At 47.0% G+C, this 24,215-nt stretch overlaps 1 protein-coding gene across 1 annotated transcript in view; it reads right to left on the reverse strand.

The window, feature by feature from the left end:
* Nucleotides 1-512: 512 nt before the first annotated feature.
* PIP4K2A (phosphatidylinositol-5-phosphate 4-kinase type 2 alpha) overlaps nt 513-24,215 on the reverse strand; it is a 176,264-nt gene continuing 152,561 nt past the window's right edge. Inside the window, exons 7-10 of the mRNA XM_046012352.1 lie at nt 17,357-17,470; nt 7,797-8,040; nt 5,615-5,718; nt 513-2,813 (exon numbers count right to left, since the gene is read on the reverse strand). Of these exons, the coding sequence (XP_045868308.1) occupies nt 2,733-2,813; nt 5,615-5,718; nt 7,797-8,040; nt 17,357-17,470 (543 nt within the window). The 3' untranslated portion in view covers nt 513-2,732. The remainder of the gene's footprint in view (nt 2,814-5,614; nt 5,719-7,796; nt 8,041-17,356; nt 17,471-24,215) is intronic.

Raw genomic sequence — 24,215 nt, forward strand, 5'->3', positions numbered from 1 at the left:
TTCAGCTGGGGGCAGTTTGCTGTGTTCATCTGATGTTCCTGGTGGACCGAAGTGCACACAAGTAAATGGGGAAAAGCACATGATGCTCATTCCTCATAGCTCAGTTGCATTAGAACAAACAGGCGTTCTCAAAACAAGTGCTACAGCTAAACGGACTGTGTCTGCGAGCCTGGCACCAGCGGCAGGAGAATGCGGTCAGAGAGCCCTCCACCCGTCCGCGGAACCCCAAGCAAGTTCCAAACAGTGCTGACACAAGAACGATGGTTGGGAGAAGTTAAAAATGAAACAGTTGTATTCACTAGAGAGATTTTTCTCCGCCTGTCCCTCTTGCAGTATGCCCATTTAGTTTCTGTTTACTAATAAAATAAGTCACAGGTTGAAGGCAAAGCTCTAGAGAGGGAGAAGATTCAATTTCACTTTTACTACTTCAAGGATCAGCTAAGTACCGAGGACTTAGAATTCATTTGCAGTAGAGAGAAACACAATGGAGAGAGAGCAACGAAGGATCCACCTTGAGTCATCAAAGTGCTTTATTTTGTAAAGCCTGGCTCATGACTGGAGTGTATTGTTAGCACTAGGAGATACAAGGCAAACTTCCTCACTCTGTCCAAACAGTTTATCGACAAATGAACGACAGAGACTGTTACAGACAAAAAAAAAAAAAAAAAAAAGCATGTTGTAAACTTCTAAAAGCATACACAGACTGGCCACAAAGGAAATGGTTACTCAGATAATGTACGTGTACCTCTTCTTTACTTCAGGGTCTCACTTTTGTAGTCTTGGGTCAAAGAAACCACAGCATGACTTGAGAACACTGAAACCGACTCGATGCCAGAATGAATGGTGGGGGAGGGGGGGAGGGGGGAGGGGGCCCAGATCCCAGTCTCAGCTAATCTGAGGACATAAAATTCAGATTTGGACAGCCATGGCACAGGGGCGAGAACGTCAGCCACCGTGACTCACAGACCTCGGGTGAAGTCACTAGTTGTAGAATGGTGTTGCTGCTGGCTTTCAGAGACCCCGATTTTGCCATCACCTCGTTTTCCCAAGTCAACCCACACGCAGTGGGCACAACCGAGGTCTTGATAAGCCCTGAAGTAAAGTTCCTGGAAGGGGCAGTATGGCAGGGGGTGTTTGCTTAGTTCTAAGTAATCACTGAAAGGTGGCTTTTTTTTTTTCTTTCCTGAAACTGCCTACAAAAATCATCTCGTGTTTTAAACAAAGAATTTCAAAGGCACAGCTTTAGCACAGTGTATAAGTTGATAACCTACTCTAAGCAAGTCTAATATTTTAGCTTGACGCCTTTCGGAGAATGCCAGAAAGTTGGTAAATACATGATTGATGTTGGAAACTTATAAACTGATCAAAACACAACCAGCACAGTTTAGGGCAATGAACTTACATAACCAGATTTGGGTTAAACATTAAAAAAAAAATCAGTTTGATTAATGTACATCTGGAGGAAACAAAACAACCCTTTTCCTTTTATTGTATAAGCCTGCCTGCCATGTACTCTGAATAAAACATTCACCCACAAACGTGACTGCAGGATACACTTCAAAATATGACAGACATTATTTCACCTACACTGTAAAATGACTTTACATGTAAACTTCAGAAATCACATGCTGTACATTAAATTTTTAGATTCAAAAATATCCCTGTTTTCCTAATAATGTAAACAGTAAAATCGAGGGTTTCAGTTAAAGGGATAATTCATAACAAAATACCACTGTTTAATCAATGGTGAAACAAACATCTTAGAATCCAGATTTGCCATTGTTAACAGGAAAATTCAGAGTTCTAATGCTTTGCTCACCTTCCCACAGTAGGAGATGTAGATACCATTGCCCAAAACTATGCACTTTTCAGGTAAGCTTTATTTTTATTTTGTAGCATTAATTCCTATATTGCAACATAAGAGTGTAACAGTGAAGAAGCTCCAGGCAAGAAAAGAGAAGTAAGCAGTTTTCCTGGACATACTTACTGAGGTGAAAATGTACAGACAAGAGTCACTAGGGGCATCGGCTTCTTGCTGGAGGAGGGGCCTTTGTCCCCGGACACCAGGAGTCCCGACACCATGGAGGCAGGACCCTGAGCCCGGGCGTGCTGGCGATGCTTGCGCTCCCCCAGCCAGCGCCAGGGGCTTGGCGGACAACTATAACGGAGTGTCAGCGTGCGTGGTAGAAATGTAACATTCGCAGTAAGTTTTTTTCTTTTAATCACCATCATTATTATCTTCATTATTATTATCTTCATTATTATTATGAATACTGTCACATCTTTCAACTCCAAAAAATAAACTGATCCACAGTTTATCGCGTGAAGCCAACGTGGTCGGTCTGACATGCATTGCCTTTGCCCCCTCCCCCCACATGTGCTCACCCATCCATCCATCCATCCACAGCTGGAATCAGAGGGTGGTTGCCCAAATGCACTCTGACTGAAGCTGACCGGTTTTCATTCATTCATTAATTAATGAATTAATTTTGAAGATCCACGCATACACGCGCGCAGACACACACGCACGCACGCACACGTGTCAGAAATAGCTAGAACGATGCTGGGAAATATCAGGTAGCTGTTAAAGCGAGTAGCCTCCAAATCAGTCATCTCGGCCTGAAGATGTAAACGAGGAGGTGTGCTTCACTGAGTTTGGTTTTCGTTGTTCCTAACACCGAAGCCACCTCTGTCCTTCCCGTGCTCATGTCCGTCCAAGGCCATGTGGGAGGTTACGTCAAAATGTGGCCAATAAAGTCCAAAAAGCGCTTTGAATACTGTTCTGGGTTCACGGTCGAGATCTCTGCACCAGCCTGGGCAGTTTTAAAAGAGAAGAATTATCAATATAATTACTACTTAGTTTCTATAGCAATTTCCAATTGCAGCTAAACACAAAGCTACTAATTTTCCAATCTCTGCCTCTGTTCTTAACACATGAGATATCTTGCATATTGTGTCCAAATAATCAAGGTTCTTAGAAATCTGTGAAAATGAGGCGAAGAGTCAGTCACAACAGATGCTGTTATCACACTGACTTCAGCAGTTTTAAAAAAACAAAACTCAAACTAGCCATGTTTGGGATGTGCCTGTCGCGCGGCGGACTGTGGGGCCCCGCTCAGAAGCCACACGAACAATGTTGCTGTTTTGCAGGAGGGCAGACTGGAGATCCTTGAGAATGATGCCAATAGCAGCATTTGGCTGAAGGGAACCGACAAGGACAGAGGATGAGGTTTCTTTATCAGGACTCAGGTAAGGGGCGGAGCACTCACAAGAGGGGTGACAGTCACAGCAGCGGGTCTGGATCAGCTGCCCCCCCCCCCCCCCCCCCCCCCCCCCCCCCCCCCCCCCGGCCAGGTGAGACCTCAGGCTGTGGATGGCACCTCCCCCCGCAGGGGCAGGGGCCGGGGCGGGCTCCCTCAGCGTGGGGCACAGGGCTGCCATTGTTCCCCTTCACAGAGACCTGCCTGGAGCAAGGAAGGGGGGCCCCTCGCGGAGGCTCAGCGGGGAGTTCTCATTCTGGGAGGCAGCCCTGGCGACCAGACCCGAGGTATGTAGTTACTGGCCAGTTTCCTGAGCCGCAGAGGGCAAGACCAGTTTTATGAAGTCACCACGGGCTATTTTTAGACACCCATGCTCCCCGGGGAACCTGTAATTTCCCAGCCTGGCCTGGGCCATGGGGATCTCCACGGAGGAGCCCAGGCCTTGAAGGCAGAGAAGAGTTCCCAGCAGCAGCTCGACACAACATTCCTTTGCTAAGAGTAAGGTCTCGCTCCTGCAAACTTGTGCACAGTCCGTGGCGTATTGTGGAGCCGAGCCGGGGTCTCGTAGAAGAGACTAGAATGGAGCCATGCTTGCTCTGATCGATTTCGAGCTCCCCAGGGTGTGTGATGCTGCAGCACATGTGGGGAGGGGAGGGCTCAGACACAGAGGACCTGCTCACTTCGAGTGTCCTCCACTAAACCCCGTCAGCAGGGGGTTAGGACTCCTTTATTAGTTAGGGCCCTTAAGCTCCGGAGTGTTTTCTCAAGGTTACACATCTGGGAAGGCTCAAATATGGATTATAGAGGCACCTGGGTGGCTCAGTGGGCTAAGCCTGTCTTCGGCTCAGGTCATGATCTCAGGGTCCTGGGATCGAGCCCCGCAGAGGCTCTCTGCTCAGTGGGGAGCCTGCTTCCTCCTCTCTCTCTGCTTGCCTCTCTGCCTACTTGTGATCTCTCTGTCAAATAAGTAAATTAAAAAAATCTTAAAAAAAAAATATGGATTATAGGGCTTCTGACCAGTTGATCTCTGCAGTAGACCCGTGGTTCTCTGCCAGAGGTGAGCATCAGAATGACTACAGAGCCTTTTCTAGACCTCCCCCAGCCTCCTGCACTGGACTGAGAACCAGAGAAGGGGGACGGTGCCTCAGGCATGCACATATTTCGCAAAAGCTACTCCGAGGGATGCCAGCTGCCAGGTGAGAGCCCCCAGGTACCGATACAGGACCTGGACTCCAGCAGTGGGCTGGGGGAGGTCTTCAGCCCTGCTTTGCACACAGCAGGGATACCATACATAGTTGTTGGTGATGTAACTAAAATGTTTCTTTGGCAAAGAGAATATGGCTTTAGGTTGGCTCCCTTGCTGGGAGGACAGCCTGTTTGCTTTTAAAATACAGAAAAAGAGCCTTCAATCGAGGCTGATGTTCTCGTGTCTCTTGGCTGGCTATACACACTAAAGGCAGGCACCCCTCCTTGTGTGAATGGGTCAGGGCACAAGTTCATTGCTATTGGCTGGGGGTCTCTAGCTTTTTTTAGCAATGCCTGGAAAGCCAAAACAAATCTCTACAATATGAGCATAATGGATGGTCACAACATGGGAAGTTCAACCAGGCAGGGGTTTTTTGCTGGTAGAGCAGGGGGATGGGACTACCAGAGAGCAGGGGGCTGGCTAGGTTCCGGGGAGCAGTCCCATTTCTACCACTTTCTAGTGCTGTGACCCTGAGTAGGCTACACAACTGGCCATCACGGGCTCGTCACAGGGAATTCAGCAAGTCACCCTATGCACAGAATAGTGATAATTTAGAACAAGCACGATGAAGGTGAAGAATTCGTGTTATCAAACTTGGACCTTGCACCCAAAAGAGAGAGAAAATACAGTTCACTGTACAAAATGGAAGATAATCCTGCACGTCTGGGAAGTGTCTGAAGCACAGAAGAGTGAAGACACAGAAGTGTCTGAAGCACAGAAGAAGCACAGAGAGTTGAATAGTTTCAACAGGTCAGTTTTGAGGACTCCTATGAAAACACTTAGCTGTCTTCACTTTTATCTTTGAAGCATTTTCCCAACAAAAACGCATTTGTACAATATTCTAGAGATGCACATGTCTGTGACTATCCCGTGTGTAAAAGGACGAGGCACTGAGTTTAAGTGACTTGCTCAGGGTGTGGGGAGAGCTGGTATGAGCCTGTTGGCATTTGCTGCCTCTCAGTCTCACACTCCGAACGTGATCCCCCAAACGAACAAGAACCCCCAAGGGACTCTGGCCAGCTTGGCGGCAAGGAGCAGAGCCGGTCCCCACACCGCAGATAGCAGCGGGGCCCCAGAGTGGAGAGGGAAACACGGTGAAGGTACTTACCCCATGCTTAACAGTTTTGGCGGCGTGGGCAGCTTTCTTTTTTGCATCATAATGAGTCAAAATGTCAATAATTGCCATAAAGTACACCTCTTTCCTGGGCGAGTCTGTAAAGGGACGAGAGCAACGATTGTGGGACCAGTGACATGGCCTAGAAGAGCACCGCCGGGGGGTGAGGAATCCGGGACGGGGACCAGAGGGGTCTGACCACAAAGGCCGGGTACACGGCAGCTCAAGCACATTCTGGAAAACGACAAGTTACTTTTTACTCCCTCCTCTGGGTTTAATGGGGTGGGGAGAGAGGCAAAATGGGGGCGTAGGGCTGGGGGATGCTTCCAGTTCTGGAGTGAGTACCAAGGCACAGCATAAGGAATACAGGCAGTGAGAGGCTAACGGTGTTCTGAGGGGACAGACTGTAGCCACCCCCGTGGGGAGCACCGTGTCACGGACAGACTGGTCCCATCCCTATGCCGGACGTCCAGAACTAACCTAACGTGGTGTGTGAGCTCTCCCCAAGTACAAAACAAAAATAAGTGCTAAAAAAATAAAATCGTAATTTGAAAAAAAATCCATGTAACTCCTGCATATCCCTGTTAAATAGCTTTTTTTTTTCCTGTCCCCAATTCTCTCTCAATTTAAAAAGTAAAAAAAAAAAAAAAAAAAGTATAACCCCAGAATATCACCAGTAGAGGGTCCAAGGGCAAGACTGTTTTCCTTTTTTGTTAATCTGCATTTTCCTTAATCATTATGTATTGCCTTGGTGTAAAGAAAAGTGCTATTTTAAAAATACAATAGAAGTAATTTTGCTCCTTAATCCTTTCCTACCATTACAGCTGTAATGCGCTTCGCAGACACTGCCTCCTTTCCCTGCAACCCTGCACGGAGCTTTCCAACAGCATTTGCTCACTTTGTGTCTCCGTCACATTCTGGTAATCCTAGCAATATTTTAAACTTTTTCATTATTTTTATTGTGATGTTTGATCAGTGATTAAAACTCACTGAAAGTGCAGATGATGGCTAGTATATTTTAGCAATAAAGTGTTTTTAAAATAAGATTGTATGGTTTTTTTTCCAGACACAGTGCTATTGCACAAATAGACTATAGGCTAGGGTAGACACAACTTTTATACGCACTGGGAAACCAGCACATTCATTCGACTTGCTTTATTGTGGTCTAGAACCCAGGGTATCTTTGAGGCATGCCTGTTTGTAATTCTCATTGAGTCTAGCATCAGAACTGGATAAAGGCATCCTTTAGAGGATATGTCTTCCTGCATATTTCTACCAGTATAATGCTGTTTTAATTATACACAATAAGAGAAGTACATTTGACTATATCTAATTTTCTGTGTTGAGAATTTTGGTGAGCAAAATAAACACAGCTCAAACTCACTTGGCTGATATGCTCCATGAGATTTTTTTTTTTTTTTTTAAACAATGATGAACCATCATTTTTATTACTCAAAAAATAAGAGGCTGGCAATTATGACCTCTCTAAATTATTTTGGTTTTCTCATGCGTAAGTAGCTAAAGTAGAAGGTAATACTCCCTTCAAATACCCAATCATGCGGATTTTGAGGATTGAGACTGCGCTCATGCTAGAGAAGAGAGCCACAGACCCTTTAACGGGGCCGGGGTGGGGTGCAGTGACGGAGTGTCCGCTCAGGAGAAGACGGACAACAGCAAATCAGACATTCTCCTCCCACACCCTGGGCCAGCTTCAGCGCTCGTGAAAGGGAAAGGGCTGGTAGTGATGAGACCCCCACCGTTACAGAGTGGCTGAGCGAGGTTTGGAAGGGACCCCATCTGTACCCGGCGCTGGAGAGACCCCTGAAGCTCTTTCAGAGCCATGTGAGAGCTAAGAAAACATTCACAAACATTTCTTCTACGTACCCCCTACATCTCCAGAAGTGCGCGCACATGTGTGTTGTGTATATGAACTAGTTGGTGGCTTCGCTCTACTCCCTCAACATCAAAAAACTCAAGGGCCTTATCACAGTAGGTTCAAAACCAGAGATTACAGATCCTCTTAACATACTCCTATCCCGGAATCGATTCCTGGGGCTCTGGGGAATAAGTCTTGGAGGGCGGCCTACTTTTAACGGGGATTACAATTCCTGGTAGGAAACAATGCAAAAATCAAACCATTTCATAGATAAAAAGAGTTGGTAATAACTCAGCTCACTTTCATGGCATTTAATTCCATAGACATCAATGTTCGGGTCAAACTCCCCTGGAGCCAAGGGCGGTGAGCTGTTCAGCGTATTTCCAGGACTGTCCGGCGGGGTCCCGACGGGGTGGGCGCCATCGCTCTCCCCCTCCTCTTCCCCGTCATTCTCTTCACACTCCACCTCTTCCTGTTCGGCTCTCTCCACGTCGTGGATTCCCACCAGGAGGCTGTAGTCCATGAGCTTTAACTGAGCAAGAAACTGGGAAGGCGGGGGTGGGGGGAGGCAACAGGGTCAGTCATGCCTTAAACGAACCCCCAGAACTGAAGCAAACGGGCCCCGGAAAATGCCTGTGGGGGGACGCTGGGAGGGAAGGGGCAGCAGAAATGAGGCGAGGGACTCCCTAAGAGGCGGCCAGCCAGGAGCCTCCTTTATGATGCTCTCACAGTCCCAGGCAGCTTCTCTGGCCAAAAACGTAGCCCCACACTTGGGGCTGGCTCAGCCCTGGTATTATGTTCCCTGAAACGCGGAGCTGGATGCCGAGAGGCATGCACTGATCACATGGAGGCTGGATACCCCAAAGAGCAGAGCGCATGACTGGCACGAAGGAGGGGAGAGAGCCGTTCTCCCGACAATTAAGACTGGCTGATGGGAAAAACCAGGGACCTCCCAAGTAGCTTCCAGCAGTCTCTTGTGAAAGCACTTTGAAATTCAGCACACTGGGCTGAGAGCAGATTATTATGCTGTCTATCACAAAGATGTAAAAGCCCAAATGTCCCCATCAGGCAGCAAATGCCCGTGTCAGTGCTCTGGTGACTAACTCGGTCCTTCTGTCCTTCTCGGATTTCCTTATGACGGGAGCGGGGGGGACCGGAGCAGCCGGACGTGGCTCCCTTCCCACGCAGTGGCACAGGCCCAGGAGGCCTCTCCTCCCTCCTTCCCCTGGTCCAGCCGTGGGGAGACTAAGGTGGGGCAGGACCTGGCCCCGTGGGGCAGCTTACTCCTGCCTGCCAAGTTCTCGTTTGCCTTTTCAGGTCATGATTTTTCTTCTAAGTAGACGTCCCCGGACTCACGGTCTGAAGCACACTGTTCTAACCGCTCAAGTCCGATGTGGCCAGTCCCACTGAGGACAGAGCGTGGCGGCCCGTCTGCTGGCTAAGAGGCCGGCAGCCCCCAGTCCCCCAGCGGGCCGGCTCGGCACAGGGTCCAAGACTGCTCTGACCCTGGGCTTGTGGCCCAAGAAGACAACGCACGACCCCAACCCTTGGGGCCTCGGTGCCATCCCCGCTCGGTGATGCGGAGCAGCTGGCGGGCCTCGGGCGGCTCAGCTAGAACCTAGGAAATGAACTTCCTTACGCAAAGGGCAAGCATGTGAAATTATAGGTCTGAAGTTCTGGCTGGAACTGAAATGAGATCAATTTGTGGAGACCCGCAGAGCCACTTCTCATCCTGAGCCTGTTGGGAACAGCCCGTTCTCCGAGCTGGAGAGAAAGCCACGCTCCCTTGGGACAAGGAGAGGAGCTGCCCCCGCTGTCCCTGATGCCTTCCGCTCCTCAGCAGCCCAGGCCGCCTCCTGCCTGCTCTCCTCTTGCTCAGCTCCCATTTCCTTGTCTTCGCACCATGAGTCTCCTCGGGCCAGGCTGACTCTCCCTCATTTAAGCTCGGGGGAAAAAGAAAAATCACACAACTCTTTGTTTAGATAGCTAAGTGAGGTTGGAGAGACCTGATACTTAAAAATTGATACATGCAAACCCTTTGGCAAAAAAGAGTCTGAACGGCCAACAGGTACAGAGAGACCCCACAACACTTGTTATGAGAGGAATGCAGATCAAAACCTCAATGAACGGTCACCTCACCCCTGTTAGGACAGCGAGTCTCAAAAAGTCAAGAGAACCAGTGTTGGCGAGGATGTGGAGAAATGAGAACCTTGTGCCCTCTTGGTGGGAATGCAAACTGGTGCAGCCGCTGTGGAAAACAGTATGAAAATTCCTCAAGAAATTAAAAACAGAACTACCGAAAGATCCAGCAACCCTAGTGTTAGGTACAGATCCAAAGGAAACAACATCATTATCTCGGAGAGATCGCTGTACACCCATGTTCACGGCAGCATCGTTCATAACAGCCTACATAAGCCTACATAAGATGTAGGGAAAACAAGCTCGGTGTCTGTCAGTGGGCGATCGGATCGAGAAAACGTGATCCGTACGTATATAGTGGGACGTTGTCTGGCCTCAAGAAAGAAATTAATTCTGTCATTTGTGACAACGTGGGTGAACCTGGGGGCATTATACTAAGTGAAAGAAGCCAGACAGGGAGAGACAAATACTGTGTGATATCACGTATGTGTGTGTGTGTGTGTGTGTGTGAGATTTAACTCCTAGAAACAGCGGAAACATGGCTGCTGAGGGCTGAAGGGCGTGGAAGACATAGAGTTGGTGAAAGGGTACAAAGCTCCAGCTCTCAGAGGAGTAAGTTCTGAGGAGCTAATGTCGAACGTGGTGACCGCAGTCGGTAATGCTGTACTGTATCACTGGCATCGGCTAAGAGAGCAGAATTGAAATGTTCTCACCCAGAGAACAAAGGTCACTATGCGAGGTGATGGCTGTGTTCATAACTTCGTGGGGAAATCCTTTCCCGGGGATACACACGTCAGTCACCACCATGTATGCATGAAATATCCTATAATACGGTGGTCAACTATACCTCAGTAAAGCTGCGTAAAGAAATAAAGATGTTACTTATTCTAGTGAAACAAGAAAAAGAGCCAACAACAAATAAAATGGAGTGCCGGTTCTCATGCCTTCGATCAGTTTGCTGAGCCCCAGAGACAGAGGAAGCTCTTGCTCCTCCCGCGGGCTTTCCCACACTCCCCTTTTCAAGTCCTCACAGAAGAACTTTCCACCTCCCTCAGCCAGTGGCCAGAGACTGCTCGTCCCGCCGCTGCTGGGTGTCATGGTGCATCTGGCCGGGAGCTGCTCTGTGTGGGCAGTCTTCCCCCTCTTGAGGCAGTAAGAATACCATAAAGTTGTGGTATTGTATTCATAAAGCTTTTATGAATCTTTTACCCACGCGGAGCCAGCCTCCCAGCCACGTAGCCGGACCTTGGGTACCTGGTCTGCTCCCCACAAGCGCCTGGTGGTGGAAGAGAGCCAGGCCCGGCAGGGTGCGGAGACAGCGGGCCTAGCCTGAGACAGACATTCCGATCCCCGTGCAAGACAGCAAACAGGCTCGGAGAGATTAGAAGAGCTTGCCCACGGAATCAAAGCTAAGGCAGAGTGAATTCAGGATCCTACGTTCGAAGCTCCTGTTCTTTATACTGCATTAGGCTGCTTCTGGAAACTGCATTAAGGCAGCTTTTCCCAAGTCTTGTTCTTTGCAACACTAGTAGGGGAAAAAAAATGAGTCAATCAAATCCAGTGGTTTCTGAGGAGGAGGGCCTCCCAAAGTTACTAAGGACGGTGAGTCACTGAGATGGGGTACACACCAGCAGCAGGCCCCACGCTGATTCCATCATGAAGCCTGCTCTTCTCGCCCCTTCAGAGTGCCCCATGGGCCTACTGATTTGGGAACAAGACATTCGGGAAACACTGCGTCCGAAATCCCCAGTCACACCCTCTGCCGCCCAGCAGATAGGACAGGCAGGTTGCTCACTAGTGGCCGTGGGTCCCAGACAGCTTTGCCTGGGGCTGAGCTCAGCCTCTGAGCTCCTAGAGAACAGGGTCAGGCCTCCTCTGCCCCCCACACGGCCCTCTCCCACATCTAGCACAGCGCCCGCCCTGACCCCTCTGTCTAGAGTCTATCTGGCCTGCCCCCTCTGCCCATCCCGGACACGCTCTAGAGGTCTGGGCGCACACAGCTGCAGACACTGATTACCAGGTGACAGCATCTCCCTGCAGGGTCCGCACGCGCGCATGTGGGTGCAGAGTGGGTGGGGGCTTGGCCGGGCCAGGGCCTGCTCCCCTTGACCTGCGGCCAGGCAAAGGTCCCGTCTCTCCATCCCTGCTCTTCCCAGGCCCTTGGAAGCTCCCTGGGAAGTGGTAAAATCGAGGCTGTGCAAACTGACCCCCAGTCCTCTGGGAAGGGAAGATCTTCTTCAAAGGCAAGTTTGATCTTGCCTTGCCCCTGCTAAGGCCTTCATGGTATCCCATGTCCTGCTGGCCAGAAGCAAACTCTAACATGGCCCAGTGGGCCAAGATAGTTTGGTTCCATTACCTCCCGGGCCACCTTGAACTCTGTTCTGGCCCACCTTCTGGCCTTATCACACCCAGTTACCTGCCACCTGACTTCAGATCTCAGCTGCAGAGACACTTGCTTATGGGAAGCCTTTCCTGGTTCCTGCCTAGGCCACATCCCAAAGGGCGGGCATGGATGGACCAGCACACTTTTCCTTAATGAAGCTTGGCTCAGCTGCTCATTCATCTTGTTAGATTATGTGAGTCACGTCTCTCTTCCCCGAACGTGGCAGCTCCATGAGGGTAGGAGCTCTGGCTGTTTCTGCCCTGTGTTCCTGTCTGCCAGGAAGGGACGGTCGGTCTTGATATTTACTGAACCAGTGAATGAGATGCCTGCTGCTTACCTCACCCTAACCTCCCTAACCCCTTTCTCAAAGAAATAGTCACTGCCTCCAGGTAAAAACAGCACAGAGCAACACAGAAACCTCGGCCCGAGACGTAAGAGGCAGCAGCCACCAGGAGTACAATGAGACCATTTATCACGCGTCTGCGTGCTGAGGGAATGAGTATTCCCCGGAACACGGGAGTCCACTGTTCCACCTTCATGTGGCTGGCTTTCAAAAACTCAAGGCGGCGGGGGGGCGGGGGGGGGGGAACTGGTGGCTCAGTGGGTTAAAGCTTCTGCCTTCGGCTCAGGTCATGATCCCAGGTTCTGGGATCGAGCCCCGCATTGGGCTCTCTGCTCAGCAGGAAGCCTGCTTCCCCTCCTTCTCTCTCTCTGCCTGCCTCTGCCTACTTGTGATCTCTCTCTGTCAAATAAATAAATAAAATCTTTAAAAAAACAAAACAAAACAAAACTCAAGTGGGCTTTATTACAAAAGGAAGAGGGCTGCCTGTGATGAACTTGCAAAGGTCAGCGGGCAGGAATGACAGGGCTGGCCTGCCTCACTCAGTCTGCGGAAGGTCTCCAGGTTCCAGTGTCCCTTCTCACATGGCTGCTGCTCACAATGCCAGGCCCTTTCCCGGCCTGAGATCCGCAGTCAGACCACGGCCCAGGCTCCTTCCCAGTCAGGCAGCTCTGCATCTAAAACCTCAAGCGAAACCACCGGTTAGGTGTCAAATGCGTCTCTAGGTGGGAAGCTGCTTTGACACAGCCAAGATCAAGGACCCCAACCACGGTCCCAAGCGGGTATTACATAAGTGTTCCGATCTACGACACAGAGGGAAATGGGAGACCAAGGACAGCAGAGTGGGGAACAGCAATAGGTTTTGCTGATAAGGCTGACCCCTTTATTCTTTAATTAAAGTACCAGGAAATCTTTAAAATAAAAAGAGTCTAAATTTGGGAGTCAGATGGAAGATTAAATCTCCTTTCTTTTGCTTACTAGCTCTGTGCCTTGACAATGAGCTCACCTCTCTGAGCCTCAGTTATTCCAACTATAAAATGGGATAATGCCACTAATGCCAGGGGGAGGGTGGAGAGGACATAGAGAGCATAGCTCAGGAAATGAAAACAGCGCCTTGCAGGTAACCATGGAGGCTGTGACATGATCGCGCGGGTTGTTATTACGGTAGAAGGACTTTTTCATCAAATTTGCACTTTAAACATGGAGAGGGGTTCAGTGAGGTGGGCCAAGAGGAGAAACTGTGGAAAAGCTCAGAGATTCACTGGTTCTTATCTTCACAAACAATTTTAAATCTCTTCTGAAGTCGAGCGGAATGAAATGTGGCAATAAACCCGAGATTCTTATTAGAGAAAATTCCTGCTGGGTATCACCGTGGCCGGGAAGACACCACGTTGAGGGGAAGGAAAGGAGGGCAGGGGTTAAGGGCTGTACTGTTGGGGTTGGCCTCCAGCTGACATTAAGGAACTTAATACATACTTGCTCTGTGTTCTGCTCATCCCATGAAGTTTCTGACTCAAATTTATTGATTTTTTTTTTAAGTACATAAGATTTCAAAGCATGACAATTTTTAAATCTTTATAATCTTTAGGTCCCTCGCCTTTCCTACTTTCCAACTTTTAAATAATTATCTGCCAGACCTTTGGTCGGCTTCTTTTTTTCCCCTCAGAATATCCCACCTAATCTGATTCCTTCATAATTAATTCCTCTGTATGCCAAATCTTTGAGCTAGAATCTTCAAGACCTTTCATGAGCCCTGTCACAAACCCTTCTGGAAAACTATGTGGTAAGAGAGCCATTAATAAACTCTCCTTCACAAAATTTAAATTCACTTTATTTGCTAACTTTATTAACACATTTGTTCTACCGAATTACCACCTCCTAACACATCTCAAAGCAGAATTAAAATTCCAACCAGCCCTATCGAACAGTTATCACGTATCACTTGTTAAAAGTTACAATGATCCTCCTCTGGGACGTTCATTGGGAAACAAAGTCTCAACTGTGTTCTCACAAACTTTTTTAATTTGCACCTCATAGCAGAGCAGCTCAGGAGTGTGGCCTCTGACAGCCTCCGACCCCAGACTGAATTTAGTAGCTGTGTGTCTTTGAGCAAATTGCACAGTCTCTGGGCTCAGCTTTCTCATCCATAGACTGGGGCAATGTCAGCACTCATCCTCGGGGGCAGTTATGAATGAAAGAGACTGAACGCCTGGGAAGGGCTTTAGGCTTACCAGTGGCTCTGTCAATGTCGACGGCCCACCATCCCTGTCCCCAGCCTCCCACCCATTTCCAAGGTTGTGGGCCCACAAACATGATAGCTGAGATGCCCTGTAGCAGGGGCTCCCCAACACCACTGGGCTCCCAGCATGACCCAGTGAGAGGAGATGGGTGCCAGCTTTCCACCATCCAGCATCATGATGCGAGCTGACAACAAGCAGGCCAGAAGGCCAAAGCCATTTCACTCTCCAAAGAGCACGGTCTTTTGGAGAAAAGGGCTCCCTCATACATAGTTATGTGCAAAGCTTTCTGAATTAAAATATTTTCAGGGTATATGAACAGAGCAGGATTTCAGCTGCAGGAAAAAAAAAAGCAGCTAGATTCTCATGACAATTCTTTTCTTTTTGCTACAAAAACGGATTGCTGCTTGAGCTATAATAAACTCATCTTCTAGCTTAAGCATTAAGTAAAAAACAAAGAGTCGTCCCCACCCCCACCCTGAACCAAAACACTGGACTCAAAGGAATAGGCCAGTCAGCTACATTAGAAAGCACAGTGTTAATGAAAAAACAAAACTAGATGAAATTCTAGTCTCATTTATCAAGATCAGATGTCAAGCCACTTCACCATAATTACCTGCTTAAAAATTTAATGATGCTTCTGCATGAATTTCAAAACTAAAGATACTTGTATCAGCCATTGAGAATTTTTTTTTAATGAAAGAATGCTTTATGCCCTGCTCCTATTTCAACAAAACAGCTAAGTGCGAGAGCCCTGCATGGGATTAAACTATCCAAATCCTCTAATCAACGACATTATTAGAGACAACAAAAGGACTAAGAGGATCCTTATGTAATTCAGCTGTAAACTGGAACCGCTTCAGTTACATTGTATCGGAGTCGAGCCCAGTGATACGTAGCCAACAGAAAAAAGGATGGAAACAAAATTTTTAAATTTTTTTTGGCAGATCGGACATAACCCTAAAGGATATTTACCATAATTGCTCAAATGGTATTATTCTCAAGCTCAAAGGATTGCTGATTGCGGAATAAAAACCCGAAAGTGAGCAGGTCTACCTAGAGTACCTAGTTACCAGTTAGATCAAGTTGACACCAAAATATGGGAAATGTCTAACTGATGTTTAACTAATATATACGGTAACAATAGTCACTGGCAACATGGGGAAAAAATGCTTGTTACCTAAAGACTAGAGGAAAAAAAATGTTACATGATAAAAGCGACACGTTTTTCTACTTTTCTTTTCAAGTAGACATTGTATCCTTCACAAACACTACTTAGGTTCTACTGGAACCTACAACCTACACCAGCTAGGTTGAAAAAAAAATTTTTTTTTAATGAAAACCCACGATATAAAATTATGAACTCACTCACTCAGTCTGGGTGTCTTACAATGAAAGAGACGTCAGAACAGGGAAAACACAATTGCAAAACTGCTCTGCCCTCACGGGGGATACAGTTGAATGTAAGACACTCAATCGTCGGCTCGAGTCGTTTTAATTATTTTTATTTCATGACATGAAGAAGAAAACTTTCCACTAGAGCCTCTAAGTAGAAGAGCTATACTGGTGTTGGTGTGTGTGTGTTGGGGGGGGGGGGAACTGTATTTCAAAGTAAAAAAATAAAAATGAAAAAAGTATACCACACTCACACAGACATATGAAGGAAGTCACAGCTCAGCAAGACCGTGTTCATGAACTGTCTACATTAACATTCTCTTCGCACGCTCTTGTTCACCTAATGGATCTCAAGAAAATCTTTTTCCCCCCCGAATTAATTTCTAAAGGAATCAGAAAAGGAAGTCCCACAAGAGAGCTGTGATGCCTTTAAAATCAACAAAAGGATAGGGAAAAGTATATTTTTAATTCTTAAACAAAAACACAGTTAAGAAAACCTCCCTCACGAGAGACGAAAAGCCCATGTTCACAGTGTTTTGCGTGTCACAACCATCCCCCGTGCCGCTAGTGTCGCGAACAGCCTTGGCGCTGTCCCCACCACGTGTGAGGCCTGGTGGGCCTAATGACGTCACTTCCACAGAAGCTGGTGGAAATGTTAAAGCACCAGGGGACCGGGGCTGTGTTTACTAACACCGAGATGTGGTTTAGACGAAGAAAACCCCAAATTCAAACAGTTACTAAGCATTTGTTTTTGAAACGCTTTACTGTGTGACAGAATGTCATCGCTCAGCGTCACCCTCCCTCTGGTTGCCGTGGGCAGTCCGTGTGAGCAGGCTGTGACCACACAGGCTCCCCGCCGACGGTGGCAACCCGAGGGTGGGGACGCCCCGCAGATGACATCCTGGGTCCATCGTCTAGAGGAAGCAGCTGCCGAAGCAGGACACTCTTTCCTGAACCAGATCACACGGGAGAGGTACCTGTTTGGATGGGATTTTCGTAACGAACAATACGAATTTTGGCCTCGCCTGCAGATTTATTTTTTTTTTTTATTTTTTATTTTTTTTTTAATTTTTATTTTTTTTTAAAGATTTTATTTATTTATTTGACAGAGAGAGATCACAAGTAGGCAGAGAGGCAGGCAGAGAGAGAGGGAGGGAAGCAGGCTCCCTGCTGAGCAGAGAGCCCGATGCGGGACTCGATCCCAGGACCCCGAGATCATGACCTGAGCCGAAGGCAGCGGCTTAACCCACTGAGCCACCCAGGCGCCCTCGCCTGCAGATTTAAATGGACGGCTGAAGAAGCTTCTAAGACTTAGGAGTGGGGACATTTCTCCAGCGGGGCTGTCCTTCACGTTGATTTTTCTTACCTCGACATCCTTTTTCAGTTTTTCCAGGAACACCTTTTTGTTGTTGTCATCGATATAAATCTTTTGGCCCTCATTAATGAAATCATTATCCTTTAAAGTCGGTAGTTCTTTGGCCTAAAAGAGATGACAAAGGGAATGAAATAAGTTTGAATAAAAGCGAAGAAATACATGCCTTCCAGCCCCAGAGGTGAAGTTTGTCCGCCCGGAAATGGAGTGTGCCTCCCTCCCGGCAGGCTTCTTACCCGAGGCAACAAAATGTGAGCTGACTTGAATACCGCAAGGGGGCACCAGTGAGCTACGACCACTGGAAGCAGTCCCACCAGGAACAGTGGGTTGCACGTACTCCATATTAGGAAGTTTTGCAATAGATCTCATGACATAAAAACCCGACGGCTTTCTTAGATCCACTCTCTTACAAGAAGTCTTCTAAGTATAGACTTTGTATTCTTGGAATTCTTTGTCAGGAACCTTCAATTTTCTTACTGGTACAACCCAACTCCACACCCCTGACACTTTTTGGGTAGACTTTGCTGGCTTCATGTTACAAATAACAGGTTACCTTGTCTCAGAAAAGCACCATCCATAGTCATATCTAATTTCTTAGGGAGAATATGCACCCAGAGGCTGGCCATCTGCCCCTTCTAAGCCTTCTTGGTCACCACCCCACCAAGAAGAAAATTTGGACAATGCCAAAGGACAATGTCTTCTTCTTACACAAAACATATTAAGATGAGCAGTTCTATCCTTTACAAATAAACCAGAAGGGGCGAGCTGGCAACTACACTGTCCTTACAATGGCCGTCACAACACAAAGTCATGGGTGACCATCGAAACATGGGTCACAAGCAGTAAAAACCTTCAGTTTATGCTCTAGGATAATATGGGCATATAATCTCAAAACGGTGTGGCTTATTCTAATTTCGTGCAACCTGCATCTGGGAGAGTTCAAGACCAATCAAAGCCCCTCCCCACTCCTGTCAGCTAATCATAGCTTATTTCTTCCAGCTGAAAAGAAGCCAACATAAGACACTTAGTATACCAATGAACGTGTGAATAGCTTTCTCATAGGTGTGAGCTAAATGAAAGAAAAAAATAATCCAAGGAAACAACACATTCTCCTTCCTGCTCCCCACATGGCCCCCCTCGTTGTTCAGAGCAGTAACAGAAAACCTATTGCATAGATCTACTGAACCATCTTTCAAATACCTGAACGGCTCACTTTTTCTTCTCTGTCAACTATTCCCATCGGTCTGTATGCACACATATATGCATATACATTACACGACTCCAAATTTGTAGCTGCCACTCATTTTAACTTTGCAAAAATTTGAAGTCTTGCAGTTTTTTAAAAAAGATTTGAGTGAGAGTATACACAAATGGGCGGAAGGAGAGGGACAAGCAGACTCCCCTCTGAGCAGGGAGCCCTCACGTGGGGCTCGATCCTAGGATCCTGGAATTGTGACCTTAGCTGAAGGCAGACACTTTTAAAAGTTACCCAGGCGCCTCAAAAGTTTTGCGATTTCTTTTTTTTTTTTTAAGATTTTATTTATTTATTTGACAGAGAGAGATCACAAGTAGGCAGAGAGGCAGGCAGAGAGAGAGAGGGAAGCAGGCTCCCTGCTGAGCAGAGAGCCCGAAGCGGGACTCGATCCCAGGACCCCGAGATCATGACCTGAGCCGAAGGCAGCGGTTTAACCCACTGAGCCACCCAGGCACCCCAAAAGTTTTGCAATTTCTAATTTGATAAAACTACTGCCAAAATAATAATCTTTACAAAGCAGGTATATCAAGGATCAGAAATCCAAAGGTTTGGTTCAATTAGCAGTTACTGAATGACCGTCACGTACAGGAATGCAAAAATGAGTACGTCAACACTTTTTTTTTTTTTTAAAGATTTTACTTATTTATTTGATAGAGAAATCACCAAGCAGGCAGAGAGGGAGGCAGAGGGGGTGGGGGAGGTAGGCTCCCTGCTTATCAGAAAGCCCGATTCAGGGCTCAATCCCAGGACCCTGAGATCATGACCTGAGCCCAAGGCAGAAGCTTAACCCACTGAGCCACCCAGGTGCCCCAGTAAGTCAACACTTCTAAAAGGGTCTGGGATCTAGAGTGAGAGAAAAACAGAACAAGTAGGTAAAAAAACAAAGAACAAGGCAGCACGAGTATGCAAAATGGACAGAGAAATAGTAATCATCCTTGGAGGACACTGATCTACTCTCAAATACTTTCATGCTGAGTCAGAGTTTTGAGGAAATAAAAGCACGATGACATTCTTCACAAAAGCTATGGAGGGGCCTGCTAGACTGACTCCCTAAATCTGTCATTAATAGTTTGAAAATGTCATGAACATGACATAAAAAACCTGACATGGGAAGACAGCCAGTGAGTGTGAAATGTCTGGGTCAACCGCACTCTAGCCGCAGCTCTGCTTCCAGCACAATTACAAACGTAACACAGTTTCAGAGCAAATGAAAGACAAGAATCTCAAGTTTCACAAATCCAGAGGGCAGCGAGAAGCACCACCCAAAATACAAAACTGGAAGTGCCTTAGAAGAAAGGGTTGAAGCCAGATCCACACACACAAACACAGAGGGAGAAGGAGGGGATTCTCTAAGGGGACACCCTGGGTGCTGGCGTCTGTGTGTGTGGGTGGCGGTGATAGGGGGATGGCCATGATAGGGATTAAGGTATCAGCCTCAACTCCACAGCTCGCTTCATACGTGTAAGAGAAGAAGGGCGGAGGGATTTGGGGTTCTGTGTGAGCAGGAGAAACCCGAAGCCGGGGAGGTCAGAGCAGAGCTGAGGCAGTAAACGACACAGGGGATAGGTGTTTGTGATTCCAGGCACATTCATGGAGATGAATGCCACTTCGGGTTCACCCCAGCAGGATTACCTCATGTGACAGGGAAAACTTAATCCTAGCTCATAAAACTCGGGCACCCTGCACCCTCTCACTAAGCTCACTTGTGAATTTCACAGGCACTAGGGACGTATTTAGATTGGATCAAGTTTTAGAAAGGACAACCAGATTGGTTAAAAGACTTAAGGGCTTACCGAAAGGCTCAAGAGGCAAGGGCAGATCCTTAGCAGGGCAGCTGCTGGAGGAATCCAACACGGGTCTACACATACCCACCCCCGGGGGTCTGCGGTGGGCCAGAGCGCCTGGGAGCACTGCCAGTGCGTGGGAGACTTGAATCCCGATGGTCCGGATCCTGGCTCCACGCCCTACCTGCCCAGGGGCCGGCACCGGGTTTCTGGAGCTTTCAGGCGGCAGTCTTACGCACAGAGTGGGAAAGGCACCACCAGCACCAGCAGCTGTAGGTCCTGTGCTAACAGGCATTTCACCTGGATCCATTTCAGCGAATCGTTTCGCTCATCCTTCCCAACAACCTTAACTACTACCCTTAGGTTCGTGCCGACACGAAACTGAGTTCAGAGAGATTATGCAAGTTACGAGCTCTGAACCAAGGTCTCACAGCCAGGCAAGGGCAACTAGGAAGCCAGTTCTCACGTGGAGAGGGGAACCCGGGCTTCCTGACTCTTCAGTCGGTGGGGGGTTCGGGGTAGGGATGCGGCGGTGGGAGTCGTTCTGAGAACTCCGCCCACACCCGTGTGACACACTTAACTAGCGAGGGCTGCTCGTCGTCCTCACCATCGTCGACGTGAGTGTTCACCGGCTTGTACGGATTTAAAAACACAGGTTGAGAGACAGCATACAAAATCTTCTCTTAAAACAAAACAAGAGAACTTTGTTCTTTTCTACTAAGAACTAGGTGACAAAGATCAAAGTCACCTGACAGTGATTCATGCTCAAGAAAATCTTATTCTTAGCTTTTGGAAAATTTTGCAAAATTTTAATTTCCAGTGTAGTCCACAGAGTGTCACGTGAGTTTCCAGCGTACAACAGAGCGGTGCGACCATTCTGCACATCACTCAGTGCTCGTCACAGTACATGTACACTTTCTCCCCATCACCTGTTTCCCCCATCCCCACCCGCCTCCCCTCTGCTAACCATCTGTTTGTTCTCTATCGTTGAGAGTCTTTCTTGGTTTGTCTTTTTTTCTTTTTTATTGCTTAGCTTTGAGAATGATTTCAATATATCCCTCTGATAGTGAGATGTGTTTATATTTAAACACAATTTTTTTTTTTTTTTTTTAACTGCAGAGAACTTCTAGGCTGTGAGTGAATGAGCTTCCCGACTCCCGGCTACACAGCCCACGAAGGTAAGGTCTGCAGAGCGGCCCGGGGGGTAACTGTGGGGAGCAATGGAGTCTACCCTTCGCTTTGCAACACTCGATTCTTTGCACTTAGGAGAGCTTTGAAAGCCTCTAAGTCACTGGTCTGGTTTTTTAGTGGGTGTCTTTCATACCCTTTCTAGTTCAATGCAGTACCAGCCAGAGGGCAGAGGAAACTGCCAGAGCTAGACATCAGCTCAGAATCACTTCTTTTTTTTTTTTTTTTTTTTTCAGAATCACTTCTTGACTACAGACTCTCCGAGGCTGGCTCCCAGCCAGCGGTCAGCAACCTTTCTGAAGTGGTAGTAGGTTAAGTCTTTATTTATTCCCTCTGAATTAAGTTCTCCTGGCCAGTTTCGTGGAGACTGGGAGCCTCCGAGTGTGACAGGGGAATGGCGGTACCACACAAGGGACTTGCTGGGAGGCGAGGCCAAGAAAGATGAGCTCCGTCACCCTCCCCCAACCCTCCCAGCTGGGCTGGGGCTCCTGCCTGGAGGCCTCTGGGAGCTGCTCCCAGGACCCCGCCAGCCGAGGGAGGCTGTGTACAACCAAACTCAGCTAGAGTCAGGCAAGGTTACTTTCCCTTTGGAACGAGGCAATTCTATTGGGGTGGATTGGACGCAAAACGACATTCACCTCTACTAATGCGACACGTAAATGCACAAAGACAGCCAAAGGCATAGGCAGACACCGTTCTCCTTGCAACCTAGCTATCCTGCTTCCATCGCTTGGATAAAATTACCAGGATGCATATCCCTCACACTTTCCTGCAGGGTGATGCCAGACGCCAGGTCCATTCGGCACGGTCCTGCGCGGGACATAGACTGAAGTGTCAGGTTCTGAGCACAAACTGGATCCAAGCTGCCCGGTTTAGAGCTCAGCAACTTCGATTAGCTGAGCAGCTCTGAGCCAGTTAATTGACCTCTCTGTAACTGGGTTTCCTCCTCTTTAAACGGGGATTAGCAAACAGCACGGGTGTGAGCATGAATTGAGTTCATGTACGTAAGAAGCTTAGGGCAGTGCTTGCCACGTGGAGGGTAACGGCCAAACATCGTCAGTGTTACTTGTTGGTCATGTTCTCAAGTATGGCTTGTGTAGCCAGGGAAAAACTCACGGCTGATAAATCCAGAGCAAGATTTTTTAGAAGTCTGGCATATTTAACATTTTTATACTAGCTGTGACGTTCTGAACCAGCTGCTTAATCTGTCCCTTGCAAGTCTACACTCTTCACCAGTAAGAAACGTAACTATGTAACAATATTGGTCACGGTCAGAAATGGTTTCTGTGTAACTGAACACAAGTAATCGGGGCCGTGAGAGTCAGGATATAAACCCAACTGTGTCCGAGCCTGAAGATAACCAACACGTGGATATTTTACATGTATAAATGCTTCTGAACATAAATACTTATTATTCCCGAGGGTTCAATGAAACACATCAATGATCTCTAAGGACAGATTTGGTCAGGGCTTTGAGATTTTAAAAAAAAAGGAAAAAGTATGCAGAATTAACCACAACCGAGTTCAGAACTCTCACTTTTAGAAATGAACATGTGCTTCTGTGGCCAGAAATCATGGATCCCAGAAGGGCCAAGGAAGCAGAGGGCAGAAAGAATGGTAGAAAGGAGATTAAAACAAAACAAAACAAAACAAGGCATTAGAACTGCCCTTTCAATATAAAAATAGTGCTGTTAATGAAACTTTTAAGATTCCAAATTAGTAAAAATTTTACATTCTCTGAAAACAGATCCAAAAATAAATGTTTAGCAAAGGAACTTACATCTTGTTTCAAATGGAAGGCAACCTGTTGATTACATATAAATATTTATCTACTTCACTGGGCTCCGTGACATGATATAGGATTGCTGTCATGTACGTGGAGTTTAGTCATATGTTAATGGCTAGTAAAGTCAGAGAAATGACAGAGAACTCTTATTTTCAGTGAGAATAAAAAATCAAATAATCTCTTAGAGGATTCAGAAATAATTTAAAAAATCACAAAGATTTGAAATCTGTATTCACAGTCAAAAACATCCTTCATATACACATGAAGGTTTTATTGTTATGCTACAATTAAATTATGCTAAAAGAGTCTATTGTATTTTACGTTGCAGTAGAAAAGTTAAAAAAACACATATATATTCAAAACGCAAAGAGTCAAAATTTATATAACACAGAGCCACATTTTTATTTTCGCCTGGACAGAAACCCTGACGGGAAAATGGAACATACTCCTGTCACACTTGAGTATTTAATGCAAACAGGATTTTGGCACCAGAAGGTTTCAATGCAAAGGATAATGCAAGGCATAGTCCTCTGTGATTAAAAGACTTGTATTTCAGAAAGAAATGAATTTTTGTTCGATGTGGTCATTTAGCAACCCATTTTCAAAGTCTAATTGTAAGCCTTGATGTCAAAGATTGCTGCCTGGTATCCCTTTGATGGGCTGTATTGTCACACTTGGAGATGAATACACAACATAAAAAAAAATGTACTAATTATTGTCTCATGTTAGACCTGCTTATGTTCCCGATTTACTTGTTATTCCAAGTTCACCTAAATGAAAATTAAAAGAAAGAATAAAACCCCTTTCAGCAGGCTTTCCAAAACACTTCAAAAAAATCAG

The sequence above is a fragment of the Meles meles genome, chromosome 7 (assembly GCF_922984935.1).
Source record: "Meles meles chromosome 7, mMelMel3.1 paternal haplotype, whole genome shotgun sequence".
Lineage (NCBI taxonomy): Eukaryota > Metazoa > Chordata > Mammalia > Carnivora > Mustelidae > Meles > Meles meles.